At 45.2% G+C, this 26249-nt stretch overlaps 1 protein-coding gene across 2 annotated transcripts; it reads left to right on the plus strand.

Annotated features, from left to right (window-relative positions):
- The first annotated feature begins 1139 nt into the window (after positions 1–1139).
- On the plus strand, positions 1140–25157 carry arl1 (ADP-ribosylation factor-like 1). 2 transcript variants are annotated; one of them, XM_078567664.1, is made up of 6 exons: positions 1140–1552; positions 11304–11441; positions 13926–14007; positions 17787–17898; positions 20461–20639; positions 24802–25157. In XM_078567664.1, the coding sequence occupies exons 1-6, from the start codon at positions 1549–1551 to the stop codon at positions 24830–24832; spliced, it is 546 nt and encodes a 181-aa protein (XP_078423790.1). In that variant the 5' UTR covers positions 1140–1548; the 3' UTR covers positions 24833–25157. The 2 variants fall into 2 exon arrangements, with proteins under 2 accessions (XP_078423790.1, XP_078423791.1); XM_078567665.1 differs by having other exon boundaries at positions 1465–1564.
- The last annotated feature ends 1092 nt before the right edge of the window (positions 25158–26249 follow it).

Here is a 26249-nt window from a genome sequence, read left to right on the forward strand (position 1 = left end):
CAAAATTCAAATGCACTCTATCTCAAAACTATGATAAATCAAAGCACCCAGACTAACTGGATTTAATCCAATTAAACACACATAGACACACCCACAGACTAAACCTATATTTTAAAAAATAATTTCCAATAACATCATACACATTAATAGCTTCATGGCATTGTGCTTCCGTTATACAGAGCACTATTGAGACCAAAGCTAAAAGCAAAATACTGCGGGTGCTGGAAATCTGAAACAAAAACAAAAATTGCTGGAAAAACTCAGCAGGTCTGACAGCATCTGTGGAGAAGAAGACAGAGTTAATGTTTCACGTCCGAATGACTCTTCATCAGAACTATTGAGACCACATCTTATTTAAGGAAGGATGTAAATGTGTTGGAAGCAGTTCAGAAAAGGTTAACCAGACTAATACCTTGAATAGGTATTATGAGGAAAGGTTGGACAAGCTAGGCTTGTATCCGCTGGAGTTTAGAAGAATAAGAGGAGACTTGATTGAAATATATAAGATCCTGAGGGGTAAACTTGTCACACCCACAATTTAACTCTTGCCACAATTGATGCTGCATGGATGGTGTACTTACAACACAAGATAGGCAGTTTCCATTTTGATGGAAAAGAAATTTTGGCATTCTGTGGTTGTGCATGGTGCTATATAAATGCAAGATATTTTTCAAATAATATCAAAATACTGTTGATATTGGAAATCTGAAAGCAAACAGGAAGTGCTGGAAATACTCAGCAGGTCTGTGGAGCGAGAAACATAATTAATGTTTGAAGAACTCTGAAGGAGAGTCATATGGACTGGAAACATCAACTCTGTTTCTCTCTCCACAGGTACTGTCTGACCTGCTGAGTTGTTGCAGCATTTTCTGTTTTTGTTTCAGATTTCCAGCATCTGCAGTATTTTGCTTTTAACATAATTAACGTTGCAAGTTGAATATGGTTTCTTCAGGAATGCTTGTGTCTTGTCTTTATAATTCTGGACATAGGGATTTGAAGCAGAATTGTGAAAAAAATGGACTGAATGTCAGACTGCTGAAAGGAGTTTTAATGGAAGGTTTACAATCTGAAAAATCAACTCTTCTGCTCTCAGCAGAGAGGCTGCCAGGCCTGATTGCCTGCATTTTCAGTTTTTAATTGTTAAAATAAATGGTGCAGATTGCCATATTTCTTCCCGCTCTTGCGCAGCCACTTGGCACAGCAGCAACGCCGCGGGCGGTCCGCTACCGCGAGTGATGAGAATGAAACCGAGCTGGATCACGTGACAATCAACGCTGACGAATCGGCTGATGGATGACTTTAAATAAAAAACATATGCAACAACTGAACTGAAGTCAATGCGGGGCTGTAGAAAATGCCGGATATTTAAATGGAGATTAAAGAGAAGCGGGTTGTTTATTTTCTGGTGTTTCCGAGGCGCGAATCTGCGGCCCGGGGTCAGAGGCTGGTTTATGAAAAGGTGCGCGCGCAGCCTGTAGTCGAGGGCCACGTCGGATCGGGGCCGGAATCCGGATCGGGATCAGGATCAGGACCGGGATCAGGATCAGGATGGGTGAGTGAGGAAGTCCCGGGCCTCCGCACCCGGAGGCCGGGACCCGGGCAAAACTGCAGCCGGTCAAACAACTGGGGGAAGGAGGGAGGAGGAGGAGGTGACGGAGTTGGTAGTGAGAGGGCGGTAGGGAGTGGAGGTGAGGGATTGGGTAGAGGGAGGGGAGGGGAGGTGAGGGAGGGGGTAGGGAGTGGGGGTGAGGGAGGGGGTAGGGGTGAGGGAGGGGGTAGGGAGTGGGGGTGAGGGAGGGGGTAGGGAGTGGGGGTGAGGGAGGGGGAAGGGAGTGGGGGTGAGGGAGGGGGAAGGGAGTGGGGGTGAGGGAGGGGGAAGGGAGTGGGGGTGAGGGAGGGGGTAGGGAGTGGGGGTGAGGGAGGGGGAAGGGAGTGGGGGTGAGGGAGGGGGAAGGGAGTGGGGGTGAGGGAGGGGGAAGGGAGTGGGGGTGAGGGAGGGGGAAGGGAGTGGGGGTGAGGGAGGGGGAAGGGAGTGGGGGTGAGGGAGGGGGAAGGGAGTGGGGGTGAGGGAGGGGGAAGGGAGTGGGAGTGGGGGTGAGGGAGGGGGTGGGTGTGAGGGAGGGGGTAGGGGTGAGGGAGGGGGTAGGGGTGAGGGAGGGGGTAGGGGTGAGGGAGGGGTAGGGTGAGGGAGGGGGTAGGGGTGAGGGAGGGGGTAGGGGTGAGGGAGGGGGTAGGGGTGAGGGAGGGGGAAGGGAGTGGGGGTGAGGGAGGGGGTAGGGGTGAGGGAGGGGGTAGGGGTGAGGGAGGGGGTAGGGAGTGGAGGTGAGGGAGGGGGTAGGGGATGGGGAGTGGGGGTGAGGGAGGGGGAAGGGAGTGGGGCTGAGGGAGGGGGAAGGGAGTGGGGCTGAGGGAGGGGGAAGGGAGAGGGGGTGAGGGAGGGGGTAGGGAGAGGGGGGTGAGGGAGGGGGTAGGGAGTGGGGGTGAGGGAGGGTGTAGGGAGGGGGGTGAGGGAGGGGGTAGGGAGGGGGGTGAGGGAGGGGGTAGGGAGGGGGGTGAGGGAGGGGGTAGGGAGGGGGGTGAGGGGAGGGGGTAGGGAGTGGATGTGAGGAGGGGGTAGGGAGGGAGGGGGTAGGGAGTGGGGGTGAGGGAGGGAGTGGGGGTGAGAGAGGGGTTACTGAGTGGGGGTGAGGGAGGGGTTAGGGAGTGGGGGTGAGGGAGGGGGAGAGGGTGTTGTGTATGTAGTGGGGGGAAGGAGGGGGTAGAGGATAGGGAGTGAGGGCGAGGTTAGGGAGTGCGGGCGAGGGAGGGGGTAGAGGATAGTGAGTGGGGGTGAGGGAGAGGTTCGGGAGTGGGGGTGAGGGAGAGGTTCGGGAGTGGGGGTGAGGGAGAGGCTCGGGAGTGGGGGTGAGGGAGAGGCTCGGGAGTGGGGGTGAGGGAGAGGCTCGGGAGTGGGGGTGAGGGAGAGGCTCGGGAGTGGGGGTGAGGGAGAGGCTCGGGAGTGGGGGTGAGGGAGAGGCTCGGGAGTGGGGGTGAGGGAGAGGCTCGGGAGTGGGGGTGAGGGAGAGGCTCGGGAGTGGGGGTGAGGGAGAGGCTCGGGAGTGGGGGGTGAGGGAGAGGCTCGGGAGTGGGGGTGAGGGAGAGGCTCGGGAGTGGGGGTGAGGGAGAGGCTCGGGAGTGGGGGTGAGGGAGAGGCTCGGGAGTGGGGGTGAGGGAGAGGCTCGGGAGTGGGGGTGAGGGAGAGGTTAGGGAGTGGGGGTGAGGGAGAGGTTAGGGAGTGGGGGTGTGGGAGAGGTTAGGGAGTGGGGGTGTGGGAGAGGTTAGGGAGTGGGGGTGAGGGAGAGGTTAGGGAGTGGGGGTGAGGGAGAGGTTAGGGAGTGGGGGTGAGGGAGAGGTTAGGGAGTGGGGGTGAGGGAGGGGGTAGGGAATGGGCATTAGGGAGAGGGAGAGGGTGTAGTGTATGGGGTGGGGGGGAGGGAGGGGGTAGAGGATAGTGAGTGGGGGTGAGGGCGAGGTTAGAGAGTGGGGGGAAGGGAGGGGGTAGAGGTTAGGGAGTTGGGGGGAGGGCAAGGTTAGGGAGTGGGGGTGAGGGAGAGGTTAGGGAGTGGGTTTGAGGGAGGGGGTAGGGAATGGGGGAAGAGGATGTAGTGTATGGAGTGGGGGGTGAGGGAGTTGGTAGGGAGTGGTGGGTTTGGGGAGAGTGTAGATAGTGGAGTGGAGATTGGAGGAGACAGGGGTGAAAATATGAACGTATGAATTAGGAGCAGGAGTAGGCCACTCAGCCCCTCGGGCCTGCTCAGCCTTTCAATAAGATCATGGCTGATCTGATTGTAACCCCAATTCTACAATCCCACCTACCCCCGATAATCTTTCACCCCTTTCTTATCAAGAATCTACCTACCTCTGTCTTAAAGATATTCAAGGACATTCCTCAACTGCCTTTTGAGGAAGAGAATTCTGAAGTCTCAACACTCTGAGAGAATAAATTTCTCCTCATCTCTGTCTTAAATTGGTGACCCCTTATTTTTTAAATCATGACCCCTAATACTAGATTCTTTCACAAGAGGAAATATCTTCTCCGCATCCACCCTGTCAAGACCCCTCAGGATTTTGTGTTTCAATCAAGTCACCTCTTACTCTTCTAAGCTCCAGTGGTACAAGCCTAGCCTGTCCAACCTTTCCTCGTAACACCGCTCGCCTGATCCAAGTATTAGTCTAGTAAACCTTCTCTGAACTGCTTCCGACGCATCACATCCTTAAATAAGCAGACCAATACTGTACTAATGCCCTGTGTAACTGAGGTATAATCTCCCTACTTTTGTATTCAATTCCCCTCGCAATAAATTATAACATTCTATTAGCTTTCCTAATTATTTGATGTACTACCATATTGACCATTTGCGATTCATGCACCAGGGCACCCACATCCCTCTGCATCTCCAAGCTCTGCAATCTCACCATTAGATAATATGCTTCTTTTTTATTTTTCCTGCCAAAATGGACAATTTCACACTTTCCCACGTTATAGTGCATTTGCCAGGTCTTTGCCCACTCGCTTAACCAACCTATGTCCCTTTGTATCTTCTTTGTGTCCTCTTTACATCTTACTATCTTACCTATCTCTGTGGCATCAGCAAATTTAGCAACCATACCTTTGGTCCTTTCATCCAAGTATTTTATATAAATTGTAAAAAGTTGAGGCCTCAGTACACCACTCGTTACATTTTGCCAATCGGAAAAAGACTTATTCATGCCCACTTTTTTTCCTTGTTAGCCAGCCAATCTTCTATCCGTGCCTATATGTTACCCCCTGCACCATGAGCTTTTATTTTTTTGCAGTAACCTTTGATATCAGATGCCTTCTGGAAATCTTAAGTACAGTACATCTACAGGTTCTCCTTTTATCCACAGCACATGTGACTTCTTCAAAGAACTCCAATAAATTGGTTAAACATGATTTCCCTTTCACAAAACCATGTTGATTCTGCCTGATTACCCTGAATTTTCCTTGTGCCCTGCTATAACATCTTTAATAATAGCTTTAACATTTTCCCTATGACAGATGTTAGGCTAACTTCCCTGTAGTTTCCTGCTCTCTGTCTTCCTCCCTTTTCGAATAATGGAGTTACATTTGCTATTTTCCTGTCTAATGGAACCTTCCCCGAATCAAGGGAATATTGGAAAATTAAAACCAACACACCTACTATCTCCCTAGCCACTTCTTTTAAGACCCTAGGATGAAGCCCATCAGAAACCGTGGACTTGTCAGCCCGCAGCTCCAACAATTTACTCAGTACCACTTCCCTGGTGATTGTAATTTTATCGAGTTCTTTCTTCCCATCCATTTCCTGATTTACAGCTATTTCTGGGATGTGCATCCTCTATTGTGGTAGAAAGAGGGGGAAGGGTAGGGAGTGGAGGGGAGGAGGGGGTGGGGAGGGAGTGTGGTATGGGGAATGAGGGGAAGGGAATGATGGGAGCAGGCACTGGGATGGGGGGGGCGAATGGGTGGAGGGATAGGGTGGACTGGGGGCCGTGGTGTGTGAGGGGCGGGATGAGGAGCATGGTGGAGTGGGATATAATGGGATAAATGGGTTAGAATGGATCAGGAGAGTGAATGTTGGTAACTGAGATGATTTTATTATCATTTTCCTGCTATCACCCACTGCAGTGCTGAATTTCCACAGGATATGTTAAACTGACCCTATGACGCAGTTGGACTAAGGGCAGTGATTCCTCTCTCTATTCTGATCACTATTTCTCTCTGCACCAAAATTCCCAGAAACTAACTGTGCACTTTTATTGCTTATTGTGGGATTTTGCTGGGCACAATTTTTAGCCCCTGCATTTACCCATGTAACTTCCTTGTATATGAAGAGCTCTGGAGTGATTATAGAAAATACAGTTCAGATGGAGCTCATCACCTGGTGTTAACTCTTTTTAATTGTTGCCACTGTGTCCCTGTTTCTTTTTGTATTCTTTCTTTTCAAATAAATAGCAGAGTAATAGCCACTTGTACTCAAGTATGTTCTAATAACCCTCTTGTAAAGAACAAAATCTCACTATAGGGGAGGCAGTGGCGTAATGGCATTGTCACTGGACTAGTGATCCAGTGACCCAAGGTAATGCTCTGGGGACCTGGGTTCGAATCCTGCCACGGAATTTGAATTAAATACAAATCTGGAATTAAAAGTCTAATGATGACCATGAAATCATTGTCGATTGTTGTAAAAACCCTTCTGGTTCACTAATGTCCTTCAGGGAAGGAAATCTGCCACCCTTACCTGGCCTATACGTGACTCCAGATCCACAGCAATATGGTTGACTCTGAAATGGCCGAGCAAGTCACTCAGTTGTAACAAACCACTACAAAGTCACAAAAAAGGAATGAAACTGGATGGACCACCCGGCAACGATCCAGGCATCAAACGACAACGGCAATCTCAGCCCAGTCGACCCTGCAAAGTCCTCCTTCCTTACATCTGGGGGCTTGTGCCAAAATTGGGAGAGCTGTCTCACAGGCTAGTCAAGCAACAGCCTGACATAGTCACCCTCATGGTCCTCACGGATTCATACCTCACAGATAATGTCCCAGACACCACCATCACCATCCCTGGGTATGTCCTGTTCCACCAACAGACCCAGCAGAGATGGCGGCACAGTGGTATACAGTGGGGAGGGAATTGCTCTGGGAGTCCTCAACATCGACTCCGGACCCCGTGAAGTTTCATGGCATCAGGTCAAACATGGGCAAGGAAACCTCCTGCTGATTACCATGTACTGCCCTCCCTCAGCTGATGAATCAGTGCTCCTCCATGTTGAACACTACTTCAGAGGAAGTACTGATGGTGGCAAGGGCGCAGAATGTACTCTGGGTGGGGTACCCAAGAGTGCCACGGTAGCACCACTAATGACCGAGCTGGATAAGTCCTAAAGGACATAGCTACTAGACTGGGTCTGCGACAGGTGGTGAGGGAACCAACAAGAGGGAAAAACATAGAGCCATAGAGATCTACAGCACAGAAAAAGGCCCTCCGGCCCATCAAGTCTGCACTGGTCCTAACTATTCTAATCCTATTTTCCAGCATTAGGCCCATAGCCTTGTATGCCATGGCATCGCAAGTACACATCCAAATACTTCTTAAAGGTTATAATGTTTCTGCCTCTATCACCCTTTCAGGCAGCGAGTTCCAGATTCCCACCACCCTCTGGGTGAAAATATTCTTCCTCACATCCCCTCTAAACCTTCTGCCCCTTACCTTAAATCTATGCCCCCTGGTTATTGATCCCTCCACCAAGGGGAAAAGTTCTTTCCTGTCTACCCTATCAATGCCCCTCATACTTGACCTCATCCTCACTAACCTGCCTGCCGCAGATGCATCTGTCCATGACAGTATTGGTAGGAGTGGCCACCACACAGTCATTGTGGAGACGAAGTCCTGCCTTCACATTGAGGATACCTCCATTGTGTTGTGTGGCATTACCACTGTGCTAAATGGGATAGATTTCGAACAGATCTAGCAACTCAAGACTGTGCATCCATGAGGCGCTGTGGGCCATCAGCAGCAGCAGAATTGTACTCGAACACAATCTGTAACCTCATGGCCCAGCATATCCTCCACTCTACCATTATCACCAACCTGGTTCAATGAAAAGTGCAGGAGGGCATGCCAGGAGCAACACCAGGCATACCTAAAAATGAGGTGTCAACCTGGTGAATCTATAACGCAGAACTATTTGCATGCCAAACACATACAGCAAGTGATAGACAGGGCTGAGCGACCCCACAACCAATGGATCAGATCTAAGCTCTGCTGTCCTTTCACATCCAATCGTGAATGGTGGTGGGCAATTAAACAATTCAATGAAGGAGGAGGCTGCACAAATATCCCCATCCTCAATGATGGGGGAGCCCAGCACATCAGTGCAAAAGATAAGGATTTAGCATTTGTATTGTAGCATTTGCTACAATCCTCAGCCAGGAGTGCCAAGTGGATGATCCACCTCTGCCTCCTCCGGAGGCCGCCAGCATCATAGATGCCAGTCTTCAGCCAATTCGATTCACTCCACGTGATATCAAGAAACGGCTGAAGGCACTGGATACTGCAAAGACTATAGGACCTGACAATATTCCAGCACTTCCTTAGCAATAACCTGCTCACTGGCGCCCAGTTTGGGTTCTGCCAGGGCCACTCAGCTCCTGACCTCATTACAACCTTGGTTCAAACATGGACAAAAGAGCTGAACTCCCGAGGTGAGGTGAGACTGATTGCCCTTGACATCAAGGCAGCATTTGACTAAGTGTGGTATCAAGGAGCCCTAGCAAAACTGGAGCCAGTGGGAATCAGGTAGAAAACTCTCCGCTGGTTGGAGTCATACCTAGCACAAAGGAAAATGGTTGTGGTTGTTGGAGGTCAGTCATCTCAGCTCCAGAACATCACTGCAGGAGTTCCTCAGGGTAGTGTCCTCAGCCCAACCACCTTCAGCTGCTTCATTAATGACCTTCATTCCATCATAAGGTCAGAAGTGGGGATGTTCACTGATGATTGCACAATGTTCAGCACCATTCGCAACTCCCCAGATACTGAAGCAGTCCATGTCCAAATGCAGCAATACCTGGACAATACCCAGGCTCGGGCTGACAAGTGGCAAGTAACATTCGCGCCACACAAGTGTCAGACAATGACCATCTCCAACAAGAGAGAATCCAACCATTGCCCCTTGATGTTCAATGGCATTACCGTCACTGAATCCTCCACTATCAACATCCTGGGGTTACCATTGACCAGAAACTGAACTGGACTAGCCATATAAATACTGTGGCTACATGAGCAGGTCAGAGGCTGGGAATCCTGCAACGAGTAACCCACCTCCTGACTCACCAAAGCCTGTTACCATCTACAAGGCACAAGTCAGGAGTGTGATGGAATACTCCCCTCTTGCCTGGATGAGTGCAGCTCCAATAACACTCAAGGAGCTTGACACTATCCAGGACAAAGCAGCCCGCTTGATTAGCACCACATCCACAAACATTCACTCCCTCCACCACTGACACACAGTAGCAGCAGTGTGTACCATCTACAAGATGCACTGCAGGAATTCAACAAGGCTCCTTCGAGAGCACCTTCCAAACTCAGGACCATTACCAACTAGAAGGACAAGGGCAGCAGATAGATGGGAACACCACCACCTAGAAGTTCCCCCCCTAGTCACTCACCATCCTGACTTGGAAATATATCGCCATTCCTTCACTGTCGCTGGGTCAAAATCCTGGAACTCCCTCCCTAACAGCACTGTGGGTGTACCTACACCACTTGGACTGCAGTGGTTCAAGAAGGCAGCTCACCACCACCTTCTCAAGGACAGCAAGAATGGGCAATAAATGCTGGGCCAACCAGCGAAGCCCACATCCCGTGAATGAATTTAAAAAATGTAACCCCTTTATTTTTGTGGTAATACCGAAGACTGAATACACTAAGAAGTAAAGTCGAAGAGACTGCTCAGCGCTGCCCCAGTGATGACACAGGAAATGCTAGGGACATTATATAGCTCAAACAGCTGCATCACCTCCATTGAGAACAAAGACAGAGGAGGTCATCACCGACTGCAATAAACAGTTGGGGAGATTTGTGGAACACTACCTTGAGTAGTCCAGGGAGAACACTGTCAATGAGGACACTCTAGACACCATAGAAAGCCTGCCTGTCATGGAAGAGGTGGCTATTGAACTCACAGTGGAGGAGCTCAGCAAACGTATTGACTTGCTTACCATTGGCAAAGCACCAGATGCTGATGCTATATCGCCTGAGCTCATCAAGCCCAGGAAGCCAGCACCCCAGCAGCATCTGCGCACACTTTCCCCCTCTCTGCTGGAGGGAGGGGGCAATGCCCCAGGATGTGCGTGATTCAAAGATTATGATTCTGTACAAGAACAAGGACAACTCCAGCAGCAATTATCGAGGCATCTCCCTACTGAGCAGCTTGGGAAAAAATATTTGCCTGTTTTGCCTGACTGCAGATCCTGGCTGAACATATCTACCCAGAATCCCAGTGTGGTTTCAGAACTGGAAGATCTATAATTGACTCGACCTTCTCAGTCCAGCATCTGCAAGAGAAATGCCGTGAGCAAAAGAGAACCCTATATATTGCCTTCACTAATCTCTCCCAAGGTGTTTGACCATGTGATCTGAGGCGGTCTATTTAAGCTGCTGGAAAAAATTGGCTGCCCGCTGAAGCTGCTGAATACTTTCCATAACAACATGATGAGTAAGGTCAGCTATGATAGAGCAACATCAGAGCCCTTTGAGATCCGCTGTAGGGTCAAACAGGGCTGCGTTCTGGCACAGACACTCTAACATATTCTTCTTCTCTTTGCTGATGCCATATGTCTTCAGTTCACCTACAGCCAGAACTGACGGAAAGCTGTTCAACTTTACCCTCCTGAGAGCCGAGACAAAAGTGTGAAGACAGGTGCCACACCAGCAGATCACACAGGGAACACCTTAGGCTTCAAATAGACAGACACTTTCAGGCCTGTAAAGAGCTTGGTTTGATCATAATGCATTGACATCTTTCCTAAATTAGGGCACTCAGAGCTGCATGTAGTGTTCCAACTGCTTCCAGCTAATCATTTGTTAATGTTTAGCATTTTATATTGGAAGTGGTTTACAGCACTGTTGGTGTACCTACATCATGTGGACTGCAGCTGTTCAAAATGATGGCTCACCACCATCTTCTCAAGGGCAATTAGGGATGGGCAATAAATGCCGGCCTTGCCATCGATACTCACATCCTACGAATGGTTAAAATTAATGCTGTTAGAAAACTTAACTGAATTTGATTACGGAAATATAAGCAGAAAGTACTGGAAATGCTCAGCAGGTCAGGTAACATCACTTTCTCTTTCCAGAGTTAATGTTTCCAATCAATGACCTTTCATCAGAATTGGAAGGAACAGTTTTATGCAAGAACAGAGGCAGGAAAGGGAGGGGTAGGTGGGGGGGCAGAAAAGAAACAAAGGGGTTGATCTGTGATAGAGTGGAAGAGCAGGAATGATTAAGTGACAAAAGGGGTGATAGTGAAAGATAAAAGGAAATGTCAGATAGGACAGGTAAAGGAATAAAAGATGTAACTGGAACAACTGTAAATAACAACAGCAGAATCATTACCAACAGCTGCCCAGTATAACTGGGAGCAGTGGTTATAATCCGTTAAACTCACGGAAGTTAGTATTTCATTTAAATATGTACACACTGTAAGTATTAAGTGTGCTGCTTCGTGCTGATGCTACCTCCTGATTACTGCAGGTGGCTGGTTGTCCACGTTGGTTTCTGGCTTGTTCGGGACACGAGAAATGAGAATATTGATCCTGGGTCTGGATGGAGCAGGCAAGACCACAATACTCTACAAACTACAAGTGGGTGAAGTTGTCACCACCATACCCAGTGAGTATGATGTCCTGAGGCACACCCTCATGTAGCTTTTGACTGAAGCAAACCTGCATTTTCTTTACATTTGTATATCCCTACTAGTCCTCTTAAAAAGAAAAGCAAACAACTGGCTTGCCAATTAAAAGTGAATGAAAAATGCAGCCTTTGCTCACCAGCATCATTATAACTTCAGTAAGCACTCAGCAGATATGGCAGTGGTAGGGGGCAAACCAAGTATTGGGAGGAAGGGGATGAAAGAGGGAGGGGAATAATTTGCCTGCAGCAAGTTGCTGCTGCCATCAAACCTTGGCTTTCTAATTTAGGATTTATCCGCCATTAAGACAGCAGTGTTTAAAAAGACCCCTTTAAACCTGGGAGGCCACAAAACTCAAACAAGACAAACCCGGACATAGGGCAGAATTGCCTGGTCTTTAACGGCTCGATTCACATCGCTCCTAGGCTGTAGTACAAACCCCCCTCGTCTAAAGTATAAAATTGCTTGCTGTGCTGTATTGATCGAATTTGATTGCTTGATGGGACTTTATCACATACCAAATGTGCATGTAGGGTGACAAAAACTGCTGGTGATGAATTAACATCTGAAGTGTTCTGGAATGTACAATGATTCATTGGTTAAATAATGTAAAAAACGGTTATAACTCCTAAATCCATCATGCGATAATGCATTAAATTTATCATCTCAATCTTTCATTTACTGCACAAATGTAACCCTCTCCTGAAAATAAATTCAATGCTTAAATGTTTATTCTCTCGAAAGTTGTACGTTTCCTTCTCTCACCAAATCACTACATTAACTTGCTAGTGTTCAAAATTAACTTGATATAATTCTATGTGAGTCTCTGGGAGCAATGTTTAGCTCCACTTGTCACCTAATGGATTCTGCAATAGGAATCCTTCAGCTTGGTCTCCTATTTTTGTCTTGATTGCACTTTTGTGAACCACTGGGAGTGTTTTTCTAAAGTAAAAGTATTGTATAAACTGCAAGCTGCTGTTGTAAATATCTTTACACTTTTCATCACTTAAAAAGGGCTGAGTTCTTGTTTACAAAGAGTACTTCTTCCCCTCAGTTCTTATAAACTTAATCAGGCTTTTGACTACCCTTTCAAAAAATAGAAACCAGTTGTTGACCTCAAACAAAGGCACAGTCAGGATGAAGATGAATATCCCATAAACTGTATGAGTCAAACTTGGGAACAGCAGGAGGCCATTCAGCTGCTCAAGTTCATTCTGTTATTCACTTAGATGGTGACTGATGGTGTACCTGAAACCCATTTTTGCTCTGTAATCCTTGATACCCTTGTTGCCTAATAAAAAAACTGTCAGTCCCAGTCTCGAAAATGTCAGTTAGCCCCCAACATCCACAGCCTGTTGAGGGAAAGAATCCCACATTTCCACTGTCCTTTGCGTGGGAAGAAAATGCTCCCTGATTTCAGCCCTGAACAGCCTAACTCTAACTTTAATGCCTCCTTGTTCTGGATGCCCCACAAGAGGAATTAGTTTCTCTCAAATCCCTACAGTGAATTACCGAGTATGGTTTTGAAAGTAACTACTTAATCAATATGCACTTACTGTACAGTAAGTACAAACCCCTCTGTTTAATTTGACAGTAAAACGCTTTTCATTAAGGGTGATGTCTGTGCAGGGTATTAAAGCAATATCACAAGCTAGATAACAGGCAGGCAAAGCAATTTTTAAGGAGTATTTTATCAATTATGCGTTATACAACCCTCCGATCTCTGCACTCTGTAGTTCTGACATCTATGCATTCTTGATTTCCCTTGTTACACTATTCACAACTGTACCTCCAGGTGCCTAGAACCCTAAAGACCTGGATTTCGCTTCCTAAGCCTCTGACTTTCTACCTTGCGCCTTTTTAAACTGCTCCTTTAAAACCTACCTGTTAGACCAAGCTTTTGGTCACCTGCCCTAATAATCTCCTTAGCTGACTCGATATCTATCAGACTTGGTTTGATAATCGCACCAATGAAGCACCCTGAGACACTTTACTATGTTTAAGGTGCTATATAAATGCAAGTTGTTGATTGTTAAATGTTAATGCTACAAATGGAAGCACGGCGATTTGACAAGTCACAAACCAACACGTATGTCCAACATTAAGCAGAAAATGCTGGAGAGCACAGCAGGTCTGACAGCATCTGTGGAGAGAGAAACAGTTAACATTTCCAGCTGAAAAACGGTTCTGATGAAAGGTCATTGACCTGAAAGTTAACCGCCTGACCTGCTGTGTATTTCTAGTATTGTCTGTCTATATTTTGGATTTCTAGCACCTGCAGTAATTTGCTCTTTGTGTGCATGTCTGACAATTGTTTTCCTTGTTTGTAATCTGCTAATATACAACATCAGATTAAAGAAAATCAGTTTTAATGGGACAGAAGTTCTGTAACTTCTCTCTATGCATAAACGGACACGAGAATGCAAGAAGTGACTGTGAATTGAGTAATCATTTTTGTTTTGCAGCAATTGGCTTCAATGTTGAAACAGTGACCTATAAGAACCTTAAGTTTCAAGTGTGGGATTTAGGTGGACAGACCAGTATACGGTATGATACTACTCACTTTTTGTATTAGCAACTGCATTACCCTCTGTCTATAAATTAAACCTGATCAAAAATGAGAGCTTTGGCCTGACGCAACAAATGATTTATTCGTCAGTAAAGGTGTTCAATGAGGCACCACATAATAGACTCATGACTAAGCATGTTGAGTCAGGGGAACAGTAGCAGCATGGAGAGTAAGTGGGCGTACCTGCAGTTCAAGAAGGATGATGTGTTCGCAGTTCAAGATGGCTAATCACCACTTACTCGAGGGTAATTGGAATGGGCAATAAATGCTGGCCTTGTCAGTGACACTTGCATCCCAAGAATGAATTTTTGAAAATGCTGGCGACAAAGTTGAAAATGGTGTGTCGAGGTTAAAGGTAGTTACTCCAATCGGTGGATGGTGGGAATTGGTGTCCCATCTGGATTGGTGCTGAGACCCCTACTCACCATTCACATAAACAATGTGCACTTTGCAGTTGGGAGTACAACTTTCAGAATCAGTGGACAACAACAAATTTGGAGGGTGAAGTTAAAACAGAGGAGGACCCTGATAATACACAAAGGCAACAATAGACTCCCAGAACTTCAGTGTCGATAATTGGGAGATGATATATTTTGGTAGTGTCATAAACGATCAGGGAAAATGGTTCATCTTCAAGGACGAAGAACATTCTGGAAGAATTTGTGTTTTTAAAAGACGCTATCCCTTAAAAGGTTAATGCAAGGACTCTGGTTACTGCTGTTCCTGGAAAAGACAGCAGAAAAGGTAATTAAGCAGTTTTAAAGAGGCTGGAAACCTCTTGACCCCCGGTGGACTGTTTACAGAAGGGTCACAGGATGTTTTATGATTTTGGTGAAAAAAAAAAATTCCTGAGAAACTGTTTAAGAGCTGGTAGGCTGGTTTCGCTTTGAATGAAAAAAAAGTAGGATCAGCTGCTTGGGTAAAGAAGACAATGGGCCGTAGCTTCCGAGTGTCAGGGTGTTGTATTGGGGGGGTGGGGGCTACCCCAACAATGCACTTGGGAACTCTCCCCAACTCAGCCCCAGAAGTTGCCAGGTAAGGTTTGCACAACATGAGCAGTTACCCTGCACTGGGATCCATCCGAATATGCGATTTAAATCGCAAACTTCCGATGGTTCCTTCTGTGTTACACCAATAGTTACCAAGAATTAAAACCTCTTCTAGCTTCGTGGTAACAATTGCACACACCCACATCAATCCCCATGGGACTGCAACCCCCCCCCCCCCCTGCCTCTGGACAGGAACACCCCAGCCCACAAAATTCCCCCCACCCCCACGGAGACTTTTTTTTTCTCCCTGCGCACCCTCTCTTTCCCCCCCTGCCACCCCCCCCGCAAAAAAACCAGGTCCGACTCTCACCCCCACCGCGCTCCCAAGGTGGGGCCCGATCTGACCCGCATCGCTGCCAAATTCTACCCACTTACCTTGTCAAAGACCTTTAAACTTGCCTGGTTTACAGTAGCTAGTACTGTTAAAAAAAAAAGGAGGCATGACTTACCTGCTAATCTACAGCACTCAACACTAGGCCCCAGAGACATGCTGTAATACACAGATCTCGCCCGGCTGAGTCGGAAGGTTGAGCAAGGTAGGATCACCTGGATTTCCAAGCGGAGTGGCATTCGGAACCGATTGCCACTCCATCGGAAGTTATGGCCCAACAGCTAGTGAAGCTCCGGACCCAACTGAGAGCAAAAAGTGAATGGAAGATGCTCTGAAGTTGCTCTACGTTCTGAATTCGGCTGACTGCAAGTTTTACGTGAAGTCCGCCTGAAAAGTGGCGCAAGAGCCATCGATTGTTTCACAGACCAGTGCTGAGATCCCAACCCTATAACCCGGACACCATTTCGAGGACGCCACCATCTATCCTTTTCTCTCGAACCGTTGATTTTTAACCTTTTGGCAGAATTCCTCGACTTTATTTTAATTTTTTTGGTGTGCGACAGTTAGGGTATTTAGAGTAATTATTATACTTTCATATTTCAAACTGTATGTTGTCAAATCGAAGGCAAAGTTTGCTAAGCCTAGTTTTACAACAAACTAATACTTATGTTGTTTATTGAAAAAACCTGGGCATTGAGTGGTGATTCTGAGATTCATGGCTAAAGCACATATTTGGCCGTATAGCTAGCTGGAGAAATCATTTAAATATATGCTGTGACCTGTGGAATAGTGGAACTAGAGACAGACAGTGCACTCCTCCCATCCCAGTCATAACAGTAGAAAGAATGTGAAGGCCACACACACCTTGGAAAATAAGTATCTAAATAGGTAGGGTAGAGTAATGGAATTCTAGGAGTAAAGATACACAATTCACTAAAAGTAGTGTTAACGTTTTGAGCCCATATAACTCTCTTCTTCAGAGTCAAACGGACTCAAAACGTTAACTCTGTTTTTCTCTCCACAGATGCTGTTAGACCTGCTGAGTTTTTCCAGCATTTTCTGTTTTTGTTTCAGATTTCCAGTATCCGCAGTATTTTTGCTTTTATCTCTAAAAGTAGTGATTGGTGTTAGATAGACCATTTTTAAAAAATTAAACAAAGCATTTGGGTTCATTTCTAGATGAATAAAATTGAAAAGAAGAAAACTTAAGCTTGTATAGAATCTTGATTGGATCACAGTTATAGTTTTGTAAATGAGCAGTTCTGGTCTCCATATTGTGTAAATGATATAGAGGCACTGGAGGAGATGCAAACAAGATTTACTAGTGGTACCAGAACTGAGAGCTTCTAACCATCAGGAAACATTAAACAGGCTGGGATTCTTCTCCCTAGAAAAGAGAAGAATGAACACTTTGGGATGTCATGAAATTTTGAAAGGTGCTATATAAACGCAAGTTCTTTTATCTTCTCATTTTCGGTCGTGTTCTTTTTTTCTCTCTCTCTCTCTCTCTCTCTCTCCTTTCCATCACAATCTGTCTGTCCACCCTCTCTGGCACAGAATTTATTATATTTGCATATTCCATTAATGCAGTCAATTAATTTAAATATTTTTGGCCCTGCACAATACAGTGATTCCTTGCTTAAAGTTGTTTCATTCCGGAAAAGTCCAATTTTAAGTAAAGCAATTTTAAGCGTATCAGATTTTCGCATTGCAACCAATCTAAGAGCTTGTAGTTAGGTTCCGTAGGACCTCATATAAAAAAACATTTATACCTTGTAATTTGAAACACTTTGCTAAATTCCTATGTTGGTGATTGAAATAACTTTTATATTTTATTTTGTTCTAAAAGAAATATGCTAACTCTTTCTACTTCCCACTTGCACAGTGCCGATCCTGCTCACTGCTGCCTCTCCTGCTTATTGCTTCCCCCTTCCAAGCCCTTGCTCTTGGGAGATGAGCAGTGAAAAGCAAAAAGAACAACTTTGTAGGTAGTAAGCTCCAAGCCAGAGAGGCGGCGAGGGGGAGGGTTGTCAGGGAGCAAGAGAGGCCCCGAGCCAGAGTGTCAGTGAGTAAGACCAGTGGTGACTAGGATTAGGGAGCAAGAGATGCAGCGAGCTGGAGGGTCAGCGAAAGGGAGGGTCGACAAGCAGGAGAGGCCGCTCCAAACTGACGCCGATTGGGTCACACAACCCTATGTCAGAACTGGCACGAAATGACTTTAAAACTAAAGTCCCAATGCTAAACACAAATACGGGCCCCATTATCTAAGCATTAAAGCAGAACGACTTAAAATGGGGACTTACTGCAATAGAACTACTTTGTATTAGAAAACAGACATCATTATTTCACTTCAGTGTGTTTGTAAATTCTCTTTCAGGCCTTACTGGCGTTGTTATTACTCCAACACAGATGCAGTCATCTATGTAGTGGACAGCTGTGACAGAGACAGAATGGGAATCTCAAAGTCAGAGCTTGTTTCCATGTTGGAGGTAAGGAGAAATGTTCTGGAGACTCACTGAAATATCTAAATTATTTCATGGTTAGTGAATCTATAAGAGTAACTGATGAACGTGTGCTACTAGAGGACAAAGTCATCAATAAAGAAATTTTAAATGCTGAACTTGCACAGCAAGGCCATCAACTATAATGGGAAAAGACAGTCTGATGTTACTAATAATGGGTTATGCTCAGACTATTGCAGGTGTTTATCTATTTTTGGTGTGGTGGCAAAAGAATGTTGACATCAGGCTCGTCTTCAGTGATTTTGGTATAATTGCCGTCATTACTCTGGTGGGAGTGGAGAGTAATTTTTCATTTAAAAGCATTTTGAGATATTCTAACATGATATACTATATAAATGCAAACATTATATGCTTCCCATGATGGGATCATCCAGAAGCTTTGGCCTCTTTGAATGATTCTGCTGGTGGTTTTTCTCCTATCCATTATATATTCAGCTACCCTTTAAATAGTGTGTTTTTTAAAGTGGTATTTAACTCCTGCAGAATTTATTTAAATATTTATTGAGCATTCCTGCCCTTCAAATAAACCAATGTAGGTTCTGCATAACGTAAATCACTACATATATTAAAATGTTCACAGCCTGTGGTGAAAAGCCCTCCCACCCTCCAAGTGAGACTGTTAATACCAAATCCACTGTAAAAACTATAGAAATGATTTTACCTGTTGAATATTAAATAGTGATGGCAAATTAACATTCATAAGTGCAATGGACCGGAATATGTTCATTTGCTGGCTCGTTGGCGGAGCAATCCAACTTTCTACCCACTGAGAACTATTCCTGTTCTCCTTTGGGGAAGGATGCCAAGGCCTTGGAGAGGACATTTACCAGAATGGTACCAAGGTTGAGGGAACTCAGTGGGAAGTGCTCTTGCCTGAGAGTCAGAAGGTCGTGGGTTCGAGTTTCAAAACCCACTCCAGAGACTTGAGCATATGATCCAAGTTGATGCCAAGTGCAGGTACTGAGGGGCTGTCTACGCTGTCTGAGGAGCTGTCTTTGAGATGAGAGTTAAACCAAGGCCCATCTGCCCCCTTGGGTGAACGTAAACTATCCAATGGTAGTATTTTGCAGAAGAGCAGGGGAGTTATTCCCAGTGCCCTGGCTAATATTTATCCCTCACCCAACATCACAAAAGCAAATTATCTGGTCATTATCACCTTGTGGAAGTTGGCTGTGTACAAATTGACTTTCACATTTCCTCCATTACAACAGTAACTACACACCAGAACAAAGCACTTCACTGACCTTAAAATGCTTTGGGATGACCTGATTCTCCAAAGGGACCGAACAAATGCAGATTTTTTTTTTTTGGAAACTGGCCCACTTCTTAAGAAATTCCTATCCTTGTTTAATGCTTAAGAATTTGAGCCAATTTATTATTAATCTTTATATATTTCAGCCTGGCTTTAAAGGTTACTTTCAGCAATTCTTTGAATTTAAGGTCTTTCTTACCTGCTGAACTCTAAACTTACTCTGGATAATCACTGTCTTGTTTTCATTCTGTGTTCTACCAGCCTACTGTTGTGAGTTAATCTCATCAACTAAATGCAATCCTCTGGAGATTGGTTATGATTTTGGAGCTTGTCAAACAATCTGTCTGCCTGAATCTGGCAGCACAATTGTTATAATCCGAATCTTGGACAATACACTGGCCTGACAGAGTTCAACTGATTCCCAAAAGAAACGGAAAGTGTGGCCACACCTCGGTGACCTGTCCTCATGAGTCAACACTTAGCTTCTTGCTCTCTGATGCCCTCCTCGCCGTCTTTCTCCCCCCCACCCCCCCCCTCTCTCTGTGGCTGTCTCTTTCCCCCGTTCTCTGGCTATCTCTCTTTTCTACCCCCACCTCATCCTATAGTTGTCTGTCATTCCCCCGCCCCCCTCTGGCTGTCTCTCTTTCCCCCCCCCCTGCTGCACCCTCCCAGATGTCTGTCTTTTGCTCAGCCCCTCCCCTCTCTGGCTGTCTCTGTCCTTCCCCCACCCCACCACCCCCCCCACCTCTCTAACATCTTGGTTCTTCGTTAGGACCTTGTTTGGCCACTTGAACTTTTTGAAATTCCTTGTTCTCTTCAATCTACAGTATTGGGTGCACAAGTCATACTCTGTGAAGTCAGGGCAGGTGATGGCATAGTGGTATTGTCACTGGCCTAGTAATCCAGAGACCCAGGGTAATGCTCTGGGGACCCAGGTTCAAATCCCACCACGGCACATGGACTGAAGTGGTACAAGAAGGCAGATCACCACCACCTTCTGAAGGGCAACTGGGGATGGGCAAATAAATGCTGGCCCAGACACTGAAGCCCCCAGCCCCCAAATGAATAAAAAAAAGTCGTTGTGATTCACAGCAGTGAGAAGAGCCTGTAGATGTTCAGGACAAGTTGGCCTTGTTTCAGTATCTCAGAACTGGAAAACTTATTGTTTTATTCTGCTATATTTAATCGCCTTTCCCCACTCCACATGAAATCTGACTCATTTTTGTTCTACCCATTCCCCTAATAAGGTTAGTCACAGTCAGTCTGTTTGCTTGCAGGAGGAGGAGCTGAAGAAGGCCGTTCTAGTTGTTTTTGCAAATAAGCAGGATATGGAACAGGCTATGACTCCCACAGAGGTGGCCAATGCACTTGGTTTGCCAGCTATGAAGGATCGGAAATGGCAGATATTCAGGACCTCTGCAACCAAAGGCGTTGGACTGGACGAGGCTATGGATTGGTAATTGAATTAATACAGTAATACACAGGGAAACCTTTCAGCCTTGATGGCTCAGTGGGTAACACTCTTGCCTTTTGAGTCAGAAGATCACGTGTTCAAACTGCACTGCAGAATTTGAGTTCATAGTACTAGCACTGGGAGCGTCAGTCAGTGCTACGGGACTGCTGAACTGTTAAGAGCTGCCCTCTTTTGGATGAGGTGTTAACCCAAAGGCTTCATCTTCCTAAACAAAAATAAAAATACCTGGAAAAACTCAGCAGGTCTGGCAGCATCTGCGGAGAGGAGCACAGTTAACGTTTCGAGTCCGTATGACTCTCCAACAGAACTAAGTAAAAATAGAAAAGAGGTGAAATATAAGTTGGTTTAAGTGGGGGGTGGGACAGGTAGAGCTGGATAGAGGGCCAGTTATAGGTGGAGATTGCCAAAAGATGTCATAGACAAAAGGACAAAGAGGTGTTGAAGGTGGTGATATTATCTAAGGAATGTGCTAATTAAGGGTAGAAAGCAGGACAAGCAAGGTACAGATAGCTCTAGTGGGGGTGGGGTGGGGGGAAGGAAAGGGATCGAAATAGGCTAAAAGGTAGAGATAAAAGAATGGATGGAAATACATTTAAAAATAATGGAAATAGGTGGGAAAAGAAAAATCTATATAAATTATTGGAAAGGGGTGGGGGGGTGGGGAGGGGGATCGGAAAGGGGGTGGGGATGGAGGAGAGAGTTCATGATCTAAAGTTGTTGAACTCGATATTCAGTCCGGAAGGCTGTAAAGTGCCTAGTCGGAAGATGAGGTGCTGTTCCTCCAGTTTGCGTTTAGCTTCACTGGAACAATGCAGCAAGCCAAGGACGGACATGTGAGCAAGAGAGCAGGATGGAGTGTTGAAATGGCAAGCGACAGGGAGGTATAGATTTTTCTTTTCCCACCTATTTCCATAATTTTTAAATGTATTTCCATCCATTGTTTTATCTCTACCTTTTAGCCTATTTCGATCCCTTCCCTTCATCCCACCCCACCCCCACTAGGGCTATCTGTACCTTGCTCGTCCTGCTTTCTACCCTTAATTAGCACATTCCTTAGATAATATCACCACCTTCAACACCTCTTTGTCCTTTTGTCTGTGACATCTTTTGGCTATCTCCACCTATCACTGGCCCTCTATCCAGCTGTACCCTACCCCCCCCCCCCCCCCCCACCCCCCCACCCTTAAACCAGCTTGTATTTCACCTCTTTTCTATTTTTACTTAGTTCTGTTGGAGAGTCATACGGACTCGAAACGTTAACTGTGTTCCTCTCCGCAGATGCTGCCAGACCTGCTGAGTTTTTCCAGATATTTTTATTTTTGTTTTGGATTTCCAGCATCCGCAGTTGTTTGCTTTTGGCTTAATCTTCCTGTTCAGTTAAACTCTATCTAAATGCACGCAGCATTCATAAGAAGATGGATGAATCGATAACACAAATAGAAATAAATAACTATGATATCATAGCCATTACAAGAGACATGGTTGCAAAGTGACCATGGCTGGGATCTGAATATTCAAGGGCATTTGGGAAGGACAGGAAGAAAGTAAAAGGGCGTTAATAAAGGATGAGATCAGTACAGCAGTAAGAAATGATCCAGGTTCAGATGGTCAGATGTAGAATCAGTTTGGGTGGAGATAAGAAACATGCAAACAAACGAATTAGGAGCAGGAGAAGGCCACTCGGGTCCTTGAGCATGCTCCGCCATTCAATAAGATCTTGGCTGATCTGAGTCAGAAATAACAAAGGGAAGAAGTCACAGGTGAGAGTATTTTATAGGTCCCCTGACAGTAGCTACACTGTAGGACAAGTATAAGTCAAGAAATAATGGCTTTTAAGAAAGGTCCTGCAATAATCATGGGAGATTTTAATCTTCGTATAGATTGGATGAATCAGATTGGCAAAGGTAGCTTGAAGGATGAGTTCCTACAGGGTATTCAGGACAGGTTCTTAGAAAAATATGTTGTGGATGAATTAGGGAACAGGCTACTTTAGACCTAATGTGCAATGGGACAGGATTAATTCATGACCTCATTATAAAGGACCGTCTTGGTGAAAGTAATCATACACATTTCTCGTCTGAATGTGAAATTCTGTCTGAAACTAGAGTCTTAAACTTAAAGGCAATTACAAGGGTATGAAGACCGAGTTGGCTAAAGTGGACTGGGAAAATAGGTTAAAAGGTAAGATGTTGGAGAAGCAGTGGCAGACATTTAAGGAGCTATTTCACAACTCTCAACAAATGTGTTCCATTGAGAAAGAAAGACTGGTCCCTCAACTATTTACGATATATATTAATGACTTGGCTGAATGGGCAGACTGTACTGTAGCCAACTTGCTGACGACTCAAAGATGGGTAGGAAACCAAGTTATGAGGAAGATACAGAGTCTTCAAAGGGATATGGATAGGTTTAGTGAGTGGGTAAAAATTTGGCACATCAAGTTTAATGTGGGGAAAAAATGAGAGCTTATCCACTTTGGCAGGAAGAATAGTAAAACAGAATATTATTTAAATTGAGAGAGACTGCAGAATGCTGAGGTGCAGAGGGATCTGAATGTCCTTCTACATGAATCACAAAAAATTAGGATGCAGATATAGCAAGTAATTAGGAAGGTAAATTGAACGTTGGCCTTTACCGCTGTGGGGATGGAATATGAAAGTAGGAAAGCCTTGCTACAATGTGGGTGAAACCACACCTGGAGTACTATGTACTGTTTTGGGCTCCTTCATTAAGGAAGTTTATACTTGCATTGGAAGCAGTTCAGAGAAGGTTGACTCGGCTGATCGGGTTACCTTATGAGGAAAGGTTGAGGAGGCTGGGCCTGTACTCATTGGAGTTTAGAAGAATGAGAGATGATCTTATTGAAATATATATGATCTTTAGGTGACTTGACAGGGTAGATGCTGAGAGGATCCCCTTATGATGGAAGCTAGAACTAGGGGGCACGGTTTAAAGAAAAGGGGTCTCCCATTTAAGACAGAGGTGAGGAATTTCTTCTCTCTCAGGGCTGTTTAGATTTGGGAATTCTCTTCCACAGAGAGCAGCGGAGGCCCAGTCATTGAATATATTCAAGGCTGAGACAGACAGGTTTTTGATCTACAAGCGCGTCAAGGGTTACAGGGGGCAGACAGGAAGGCGGAGTTAAGGTCATCAGTAGCTCAGCCATGATCTTATCAAATGGTGAAGCAGGCTCGATGGGCCAAATGGCATAGTCCTATTATGTTTTAATGAACAATGTATAAATATCAGGTTAGACACTTTTAGAATGCTGCCTTCAGTTCAGTTGAGTCGAAATCCCTTCAAAACAGCACTGTGGAGCACCTCCACCACATGGGACTGCAATGGTTCAGGAAGGTGCCCCAATACCACACCTCAAGGGCCACTAGGAATGGACAATAAATGCTGGCTTTGCTAGAAAAGCCTGTGTACAAAATATGTTTTTTAATACTGAATATGATTTTAATGTAGTTGTATAGTTGTCTGTCTTCTCCACCAGCTTATGGCTTACAGAGGTTTGGTGCATTGTATGAACACGCAATTGAATTTTTTCATTATTGATTCTGTCCTGGTGTTGACTCAGGTCTGAAGACATTGTAGAGTTATCAACAGGTTGTGAATCTTTGGAATTCTCTAGCCCAGAGACCTGTGGATGCTCAGTCATTGAGCATGTTTAAGGCTGAGATCAGTGGATTTTTGGATGCTATGGGAATCTAGGCACAGGGCGGGAGTTGAGCGAGAAGTTCACCCATGATCTTAGTGAATGGTGGAGCAGACTCGAGGAGTCATCTCTTCTGGTCTAGTCCTCAGGTGAAATAGGGTCAGAGGGTGGAGATGCGTAATGTGGGCAGAACTTGCAGATAAGATTTGGTCCTCAATTAAAGTCTTTCATGTTCTGTCCTTATTTTTTTTTTAGATTTGTGTCATAAAATTCCAATGTCTATATTTATGATGGAAACTCTGTCACCAGTGTTCCCCCACAGCCACCCCCCTCCCAAGCCGGAGGTACCAGAGTTGGCGAGTTCACATATGCAGTTTTCATTATAAGTGTGGACATGGGAATTTATAAATGAGAAATGATTGCAGGAAATGTGTGCAGATCTAACATTTCCAATAAATTGAATTGGCGTTGCTTTTTCTCTTTCAGGTTGGTTGAAGCCTTGAAGTGTAGACAGTGAAAACAGTTGATTGGATTGTATTTTTATATCTAATGCGAGAGACTGATGCGACAGCTAAGATTCCCACCACCTCAGAGGTCTAATATATATTGTACAAGAGCCACTTATTCCATTGTGTCCTCCATTTACTCCTGTTTGTGTTTTTTTTTTGCGTTCATTTGTATTTATGTGGGGTTTTTTTGACAATAGATTAACTTAACTGTTTAATAAGTCTCTTAAAAGAAAGGGTTGAGGTTTACTGCATCAGGATGGGGAAGTTGTCTTTTAGTTCCATTAACTTTGTGATTACGTAAACACTAATAAAACATTCCTTTCTTCAAGTGGAGGTATGTTCTTGGACATGAGTTTATGCTTTGGCTGAGGAAAGCCTTCAAGGCCTGAGCTTAGTGTACTTAATCTAGCTTCACTATAGAAGTGAAGGTGTGAGATTCTTTAAAGTTTAATTTAACATGGGACAAGAAATTTTTAGATATTTTCTGAAAATCAAAGTGGTTTCAGAATTTATTCTGTAAATATTTTGTCATCTTATAAAACTACTGATTTGCTAGTCATTCTGTTCAGTGACTTCAATTCTGGGAGGCAGCGTGAAATAGCGAGTGGGATGGAAGATGACATGAAATGCTACTACACAGAAGGGAGCCATTCAGCCCAATGTGCCTGTGTTGGCTGTTTGAAAGAACTTTCCAATTAGTCTAACTCTCCCCCACCCCCACTACTCTCTTTCTCCATGGTCCTGAATATTTCTCCTTTTTAAAGCATTTATTCAACTTCCTTTTGAAAATTACCAATGAACCTGCTTCCACAGCCTATCAGGCCACGGTAACTCCCTATGTCAAGAAAAGGGTGTCTCTCATCTCTCCTCACCTCACATTCTTTAGCCTATAATCTTAATTTTTTATCCCTGTGACTGTGCAAGGTAGTTGAAACTGATACAGTCAGAACCATTCATTTGACTTGATGTCCAGTTTAAAAATGATTAACCTTTCTTGCCTAAATTAGTTAAAATAAGATTTTGCCGATTTCCACCAGTTAATTCCTGGATTTGTTTTTTTTGTGTGCTGAATATTCCCCCCCACCCCCACCACCCACAACCACCACCACTAAAATACCTTGTTATTTGGTTACCAAAAATAAACAAGCCCTGGAGATGAAATACTTTTTGGCTCTTGTTTGGCACCTGCTATATATACCGGGCTGACATCATTGCACTCGTTTTTGGTTGCAACTTAAAAAAAGTGAAGACCTTAATTGGAAGGACAGAGATCACCTTCAGATCCTGCTGTGAGGAGGCTTTATTTACAGCAACACTAGTCTTGTTCCTGTGTTTGGAACAAGGATGGTAGAGCCCTGACACATCGCCACATCGATAGTCCCAAACTGACTGAGGAAATCCATCGCCTCCTGTGCCCACTGACCT

This window comes from Cetorhinus maximus, chromosome 22 (genome assembly GCF_964194155.1).
Source record: "Cetorhinus maximus chromosome 22, sCetMax3.hap1.1, whole genome shotgun sequence".
Taxonomy (NCBI): Eukaryota; Metazoa; Chordata; class Chondrichthyes; order Lamniformes; family Cetorhinidae; genus Cetorhinus; species Cetorhinus maximus.